We start from the raw sequence: 8,446 nt of genomic DNA on the forward strand, positions 1-8,446 counted from the left end.
CCAGCCTCCTTTCAGCTGGCTAGCGTGCTGCATTGACTGGCAGGAATTTATACATATAGGATTTTCCGGAGTGTTGTAAATCTGACATGACTGCCATAACTCTTCTCGTCTGATGTGGTCCGACCCGGGCGCAGACATAGAGAACAATATATAGAAAAAAGCCAATTTTCTCCCTGATTGTCTCATTTGCTTTTGTAGGTCATAAAGAAGCAGCATTATTAAAAATGACACTCCTTGTAGTATTTTTAATCTAAACTTGCCGTTTTTGAAATTTAAATTGGATTTCTGGTGATTACTGATGACCCCTACTCAATATCTCATGGCTGCTTTGACTCAGGAGATAGAGCGGGTCGTCTACTAACCAGAGGGTCGGAGGTAAAACCCTTTTTATACCCTGAGCAGGTATCAGTGACGTGTCAATTCAGAGTTTCCAGTTAGTTTAACCCCAGTCTGCATGTCTCTGAACTGTGGGAGGAAGCTGGAGTGCTCGTCAGGTCAAGTTATATCTGATGTAATATACATTTTGTCCTTAGAATGATTTAATTGGTGAAAATATTATCTTTTATGCTGTCACATTAAGAGGGATTTAATCACTTTTGACCTTCTCATTCCAGGAACTGTTCAAACGAATTGATTTAATATTCTCTGCATGTCTCATTTTTGTATTTTTATGTTCATGAGAAGTTGAATCTAACGGATATATCTGGCACATTTAAAGTGTAGAGAGTCATTGCATCGATGTCTTGGTTCTCCTGGCTCTTCACGCTGCGGCCCTGCTCAGCCCCGTCCCTGCTGCTCGTGGGGCTGGTGGGCAGACAGCTGGGTCTCCGGGTGGGGTGGCAGCTGGTTCAGGCGGTGACTTGTTCTCGGTGGGGTTCATCCGGCGTCCAGGGTCTGTTCCAGGACAGGGATCTTGTCATCGGTGGACTCTTCAGTCTTTATAACAAGCCTCCAGCTATAGATCAAGAGTTTACTCAGCAGCCACTTCACCAATCCTGCAGCAGGTGAAACTCTCAACTGCTTTGTTTATATATACATTTTATATATGTTATTATTAGCCATATTCATTTAAAGTTAAATATTTGTGGTTCTTTAACATCGATATGTACAATATCTTTTTTTTAAATACGTTGAAATGCTTATTTCATTGCAGACTTTACAGATCATTATTACAGATGACATTTTCTCACTCTTCCTCTCCTGTGCTCTCAGTTTGGAAGATCTTCCGCTGCAGTACATATATGCGATGGTGTTTGCGCTGGAAGAAATCAACCACAGCACAACGCTGCTTCCAGGCGTGAAGCTGGGCTACCACATCCACGATAGCTGTGCTCTGCCCCTGTGGGCTTTGCGGACAGCGCTGTCCCTGGTTGGAGGAGACCGCAGCAGCTGTAATTTAACTGAAGAAACTGGAGAAAGGAGAGGTACTAAATGTCCCTTTGTATTTACCCAGTGTGCATCCTTCTCTAGTAAATACAAACGATGACAGTAATAACTGAACCAAGCACAGTTTTCATTTAACTGATGATTTTATTCCACTGTATGTTATTACGTCATCAGGTGATCCGCCTGTTCCATTGATCATCGGTGGCGATTCATCTATAACAGCCTTGATACTCTCCAGACTCCTGGGGCCACTCTCTGTTCCTTTAGTGAGTTGTTTATGTTGAATATAGACAGAAAAAATATAAAGAAATATGCAAGACAAAAAGTAAAATGCTACAATTATAAAAATCAGATTTTCACTTTTAAATTGGGATTTAACTTCATGAAATATGCAGTGGTTTAACATTTACCATAGTATTTCTTTAAGGAAGTATTGTGCAACAGTTTAATATTTTCTTCTATAGCTCTATATCTGGAAGCATTGTTTAATTTCTGATGTGAGGACAGCAAAAGTGAACTGAAACATTTACTGTAAACTGCATTTACCGTGTTATTTGTAAAAGCAGAAAACATATTTCCACCTGGGTGAAAATGAATTACAACTGTCTTTTTTGTGCATGAGACTTCAGCATGTAAATGTGATGCAGTTTTCTGTAATCAAGCAGCGAAAGGTTTGCAACTCATAAGGAATCCTTCCACTGCCGACACGTTTAAAGAACTTTAAAAACTTTTTTTGATGATCTTGCTTTGTGTTTTCTTTTAATGTAAACTTAATATTGCTTTAACCCCTTTTCACACATGTTCATTGTTTTGAAATATTTTCCTGTCTTCATGTTCTGTTTTTAAGCTAAATTCATTCTATTCATGTAAAGCTCTTTTATGAAAAGTTTATTATAATTATATGGTTTTTTTTTTGTCTTTTAGATGAGCTACACGGCGAGCTGCCCGTGTCTGAGTGACAGACGCCAATTTCCCAACTTCTTCAGGACCATGCCCAGTGACATTTACCAAGCCCGAGCCATCGCCCAGCTTGCAATACGTTTAAAATGGACTTGGATCGGAGCGGTGGTGGCTAAAACAGTTACGGCCTAACGGCGATAAAGGTGTTACCACTTCTTATGCACCAGAAATGTTACGGCATCTGCACAAGAAACCTGAATTATAATATATAAATGTATAACTGTGTATATCAGATATTCCAGGAGGAGACTCAGGGGGCCGGCGTGTGTCTGGCGTTTGTGGAGACTCTCCGAAGGGAAAACATTGTGAGAGACGCCAAACAGGCAGCGCTCGCAATTCAGGCCTCGACCGCTAAAGTGATTCTGATCTTCACCTGGTACACAGATGTGAGGGAACTGTTCCTGCAGCTGGCCCAGAGAAATGTGAGACACAATTTTGTATATTAAATCTGAAAATTTGACTTATTTGATATAATTTATTTTCTTAAATGATTTTTTTATCGTGCTTTCATCACCAGGTGACTGATAGACAGTTTCTGGCCAGTGAGGCTTGGAGCACGAGTGTTAATCTTCTCGAAAACCCTTCCACCCTTAAAGTGGCACGTGGCGTCCTCGGCGTGGCCATTAGGAGTTCACCTATACCTGGATTTGAAAAGTATCTCAGAAATCTGAATCCCTCTCATCGTCCTGATGATAAGTTCTTGAGAGAATTTTGGGAAAAAAATGTTTAATTGCCGTCCTGGACCCTCAAATCTTTCTTCATCTACCTCTTCACCATCTCGTGCAGACCAGAGGGCGCCGCTTCCGCTCTGCGTTGGCACAGAGTCCCTGGAGGTGGTGCAGAATCTCTTTACTGACACCTCTCAGCTGAGGGTCACATATAATGTGTACCTTGCTGCTTACGCCGCAGCCCACGCCCTTCACAGCCTCCTCTCATGCCCCAACAATGACAGCTCTCCTGGAAACGGCAGCTCCACCTGCTCCTTTCTGAAACACATCCAACCCATAGAGGTAATCACAGTTATTTCAGCTTCATTTTGACAACACACATTTTCTAATTCTTAGGGTGTTGATATCTGTCACTCTGAATCAATCTTTAAGACAAATATTTACTGTTTCAACATTTTGACGCTTCCAGGTTCTGCAGCACTTGAGCACAGTGAACTTCACCACACCTCAGGGTGAAATGTTTTACTTCCAAGGGGCCGATGTTCCAGCAAAGTACGACCTCGTAAACTGGCAGAAAACACCCGAAGGTCGACTCAAGCTTGTTCTGATCGGTCGTGTGGACGGATTCGACATCCGCCTTAATGAGTCAGCCATTCAGTGGAGCACGGGATCCAATCAGGTGCTTAAAGAGGAAAGATCTCGATTCACTAAAAAACATTTACTGAATTAAATGCTTACTGTGGTTTTATATTTTGTTCAGGTGCCTGTGTCAGTGTGCAGTGAGAGCTGCCCCCCCGGGACCAGGATGGCCTCCAGGAAAGGAGAACCTGTCTGCTGCTTTGACTGCATCTCATGTGCTGACGGACAGATTAGCAATAAAACTGGTGAGGAAATAACCACATATGACTTTCCAATAACATTTAATTCAGTCTGCACCAATAGGCTTCCAATACTCAAATTATTTGGTCATTTTGTGTCTGCATCCCTCTGCCAGGTTCCCCTCACTGTGATTCTTGTCCGTCTGAGTTCTGGTCCAACTCTGAACGAACGGCCTGCGTCCCTCGCCAGCTGGACTTCCTCTCCTTTAATGAAACTCTGGGTATTACCCTGACTACAGTCGCTATATCTGGTGTCGTGGTGACAACAGCAGTGTTTGTGATGTTCCTATACTATCGACAAACACCTATGGTAAGTATATAGTCTCATTTATCAGAGATTATAAAGTTCAAGAAACAATAATCTATTTCTCCATGATCAAAATAAGGGTGTTTATTAATTATCCTTTCAATATCAGTTAAAGTCTGATTGTTATTTGTAGGTGCGAGCCAACAACTCCGAGCTGAGCTTCCTGCTGCTTCTGTCTCTGAAGCTCTGCTTCCTCTGCTCGCTGGTGTTCATCGGCCATCCCTCAGTCTGGGCCTGTCGCTTCCAGCAGGCGGCTTTTGGGATCAGCTTCGTGCTTTGTGTTTCCTGCCTCCAAGTCAAAACCATCGTGGTCCTGGCAGCGTTTCGCTCGGCTCGGCCCGGTGCTGGGTCCCTGATGAAGTGGTTTGGTCCGCGCCAACAGAGAGTAAGTGTCTGCGTTTTCACCTGTATACAGGTCAGAGTTGGATGTGGATCTTTTAATAATAAAATTACAACTCATTACATCGTTTCCCGTCCTTAAACCTGATTTTCTGCAATGCTTTTTTTATCAAGGTTATCATCTGTGTTATTCAGAATCAGAATCAGAATCAGAATTCTTTTTATTGCCAAGTATATTTACACATACAGGAAATTGCCTTGGTGTGGTTGGTGCCTTTGGACATAACAACAAATCGGACATAAAACAACAATATATACAGAAAAAACAATAGGCACGTGCGGTGCTAAGGTGCAGTGATTGGTTCCGGATAGTGCCAACAATATATAAGTTATAAGTTATGTGCGGGGGGGGGGGGGGGGGGGGCAGAGTCAGTGTGATGCAGGGGGCTTGTTTGTGAGCCCCACTGCCATGGGGAAAAAAACTGTCAGGTGGCGCGAGGTTTTGGTCTTGATGGCCCGGAACCTTTTTCCAGATGGGAGTCTCTGGAATAGGTGGTGGCCGGGATGGGAAGGATCAGCAATGATCTTGCCTGCTCTCTTCCTGGTCCTGGAGTGGAACAGGTGTAGGAGAGCCGGCAGGTCACAGCCGATGACCTTCTCAGCTGACCGAATGATCCGCTGCAGTCTGCCCTTGTCCTTGGCAGTGGAGGCAGCGAACCAGACGGTGATTGATGCAGTGAGGATGGACTCAATGATGGCCGTGTAGAACTCGACCATCACTTTCTGCGGCATGTTGAATTTCTTCAGTTGCCGCAGGAAGAACATCCTCTGCTGGGCCTTCTTGGTGATGGTGGTGATGTTCTCAGCCCACCTCTCACCTCCACCTCCACCTCAGCCCACATTTGGCTATCGCTCAGCCCCCCGTTGCCTAAACCTGACTTCGAAATTCCGGGGTTGAAGGTCACACTGAAGTGTGCCATGGCCTCTGTGGTGGGCTTCTCTCTGGTCCTGGGCTACATCGGCCTGCTGGCCTGCACCAGTCTCCTCTTGGCCTTTCTCGCTCGGAAACTCCCCGACAACTTCAACGAGGCCAAGCTGATCACCTTCAGCATGCTGATCTTCTGCGCCATGTGGGTCGCCTTCGTTCCTGCTTATGTTAGTTCTCCCGGAAAATATGCAGTTGCCGTGGAGATATTTGCGATTCTTGCCTCCAGCTATGGTTTGCTTTTCTGTATCTTTGCTCCAAAGTGTTTCATTATTCTTTTGAGGCCTGAGAAAAATACTAAGAAACACCTGATGGCCAGGTAGTGAAGAAACTTAAGACTGCATGTGGCGACGTATGATGTTAATCAAACAGCCATTGTGAGTCATCCAATAGTTTTACTTTATGAATTTCATTATCAGTTATTTCTATTTTTCCGAATATGTGACATACTGTATCCTTAAATGTTAGAAAGACAAATTTGTGTTGTTTGCACTTTACTTAAAAATCCATTTTATTTCATTATATAATGTCAGATATATTTACATAGAGGATGGAATACTTTGTGTTGTAGATAAATCCATATTTTATTAAAGTAATCATTATTTTTACTTCATTGTTTTTTATTACATTAATAAAGATAAAGAAAAGTCAGTTCCATGGTTGTGTCTTTGTTTCTCATATCGATTCCACACATCTGCTTGCATTACTGGTTGTGCCATTAGAGTAACAATCAATTAATAAAATAATCAATCAAGACCATAGAAAATATAACATTTTGTTATATTTAAATAATGATAAAATTCAGAAAACTGCAACCATTCCCAGTACAATCATTTAAACCCACTTCTACACCCACATGGATGAAATATCACATATTAATTCAAATGCTATTGGAAGAATATGAGCCTGCTAACGTAGCCACACTTCACTTGTTCTTGCATTACAATCATTTCAATGATCTCATACATCTGCAGAGATGCAGTGTTTTCCAGTGAAAAAGGTGCCGACATTGAGTTTAGGTCCATGTGTGTCTCTTCATGTACTGCAGTCGATGATTGTTAAGCTGAATTCATTCATAGAGAGTGGGTTCAAGTTGGTCTGAGGGTTAACTGAAATCATGAAAAGTAAAAATAAAAGTCACTGATACAATTTGAAGTGCAAGTATCACATATCACGATGTGAGTGTTATCTTATACATACGATCCAATTTATTTAGCATTTGATCTTCACCTTTGATCATCAACTCATTCAACTAATATTTACCTAATTCAAGGCTGTTGTTTTTATTGTGTAGGGAAATTGACTCATTCTGTGTAATGAACATAAACACAAACTTTATGACTCAATTCCTCGACTCATGATGGCTTTCTTTGTGTTCCTCTCTGGTCTCAATAGGATGATGTAACATTTGGGTCCAAACAGCGCCCCCAGGAGGCCAAAACTAGACGCCAGGATGGCAAATACCTCCACTGCATCTGCGTATTTGCCTGGTGAGCTGATATACGCCAGGACGAAGGCCACCCACACCGCGCAGAAGATCAACATGCTGAAAGTGATGAGTTTGGCTTCGTTGAAACTGTCGGGGAGATTCCTCGCCAGAAAAGCTAACAGGAAGCTGAGCACAGCCAGTAATCCAATGTAGCCAAGCAACACGGCAAAGCCAATCGTGGAGCGGACTACACACTCATACACTATCTTGTCATTGTGGTACTGGGTGTTTTTATGAGGAGCTGGTGAAGCAGACACAAGCCAGGCAGTGCAGATCGCTGCTTGAACAGAAGTAAGAACCAGAACTGTCCCTCTCTGCTGCCCAGAGCCAAACCACTTCAGAGTGGCTCCCCCTCCTGGCTTGGAGGCCTTGAACACAGCCAGCACCACCATGGTTTTAACCAGGATACACGACACACAAAGCACAAAGCTGATGCCAAACGCTGCATGTCTCAGCTGGCACGTCCATGCTCTGGGTCGCCCGATGAAAAGCAAAGAGCAAAGGAAACATACACTGACGTTGGCTGACGTGGCTCTGATGTATACGACAGGTCTGGATAGGCAGAGAAGAAGTGGGCTGCAAACAGCCCACCCAGGACCACATCTCCAGTCTTGTGCATCCCATTTAGATGAAACTGTCGCTGTAACCTGCAGGAGGACGAATAAAGAGGGGAGGACAGAGCCGAGGAAAAGCAGGAATACATCAACATTTGAAAGAGCAAGCAAGTGTCTATAACTGCCCTCATGACTTTCCTCAGCTTTATTCTGAGAGCTGCAGACCTGTAGTTTCATTTGCTATGTCGCCACACTTTTTTATTGACATGCAGTGTTGTGTAATCCTGCACACACCACCCATCAGGGCAGAGGGGGAAGTATAAGGGCAGGGCCTAAAATCCTATTTACCTGAGACCCATCTGTGTCTAAGAACTTCGATAATAGTAAATTATATGATAAAATACAATAATGTACACAAGGAGCATAATATTTATCACTTTTTATAATTTTTTATTATTATTATAATAATAATAATAATAGACCTAAGATATTCAAGCACTTTTGATAATACTATAACAATGTTGCATTTGTATTAATGTATATAAGTGTATCTTTATATATATATACAAAAAAATAATACACGCACGCACGCACGCACGCACGCACGCACGCACACACACACACACACACACACAGAGCTGTACATATCCATTTCAGTTTTGTGTTTCTGAGCCTGTGATACAGTGTGGGACAGCTGACAGTTCAGTATCACTATTATCACTACCATGAAGTAATTAGTGGAACAAAGATTGTAATCGCCATGTTTTCATCTGCCTATTTATTGTAGACTCAACAGTGGGAAATTATTCCACTGTTTCCCAGACTTTACCTCTAAGTGCTTTAGTTGACAACGATTTCTGGTCACTGATGTAGGTAAAGT

The 8,446-nt window shown here is 42.7% G+C and overlaps 2 protein-coding genes across 2 annotated transcripts; one reads left to right on the forward strand and one right to left on the reverse strand.

Annotated features, from left to right (window-relative positions):
• Nucleotides 1–738: 738 nt before the first annotated feature.
• LOC117773099 (extracellular calcium-sensing receptor-like) lies at nt 739–6,025 on the forward strand. The gene is given in 14 exon segments (XM_034604794.1): nt 739–1,004; nt 1,213–1,424; nt 1,561–1,652; nt 2,311–2,458; nt 2,461–2,489; nt 2,580–2,768; nt 2,864–3,070; nt 3,072–3,356; nt 3,484–3,693; nt 3,775–3,898; nt 4,009–4,202; nt 4,333–4,614; nt 4,713–4,727; nt 5,439–6,025. Coding segments are annotated over 14 exon segments (2,661 nt in total). The 3' UTR covers nt 5,847–6,025.
• Nucleotides 6,026–6,858: 833 nt separating this feature from the next.
• LOC117773100 (vomeronasal type-2 receptor 26-like) lies at nt 6,859–7,925 on the reverse strand. The gene is made up of 2 exons (XM_034604795.1): nt 7,915–7,925; nt 6,859–7,564 (listed from the first exon to the last, which is right to left on the reverse strand). Exons 1-2 carry the CDS (start codon nt 7,923–7,925, stop codon nt 6,859–6,861), a joined length of 717 nt encoding a protein of 238 aa, XP_034460686.1.
• Between the last annotated feature and the right edge of the window lie 521 nt (nt 7,926–8,446).

This window comes from Hippoglossus hippoglossus, chromosome 13 (assembly GCF_009819705.1).
Source record: "Hippoglossus hippoglossus isolate fHipHip1 chromosome 13, fHipHip1.pri, whole genome shotgun sequence".
In the NCBI taxonomy this organism is placed as follows: domain Eukaryota; kingdom Metazoa; phylum Chordata; class Actinopteri; order Pleuronectiformes; family Pleuronectidae; genus Hippoglossus; species Hippoglossus hippoglossus.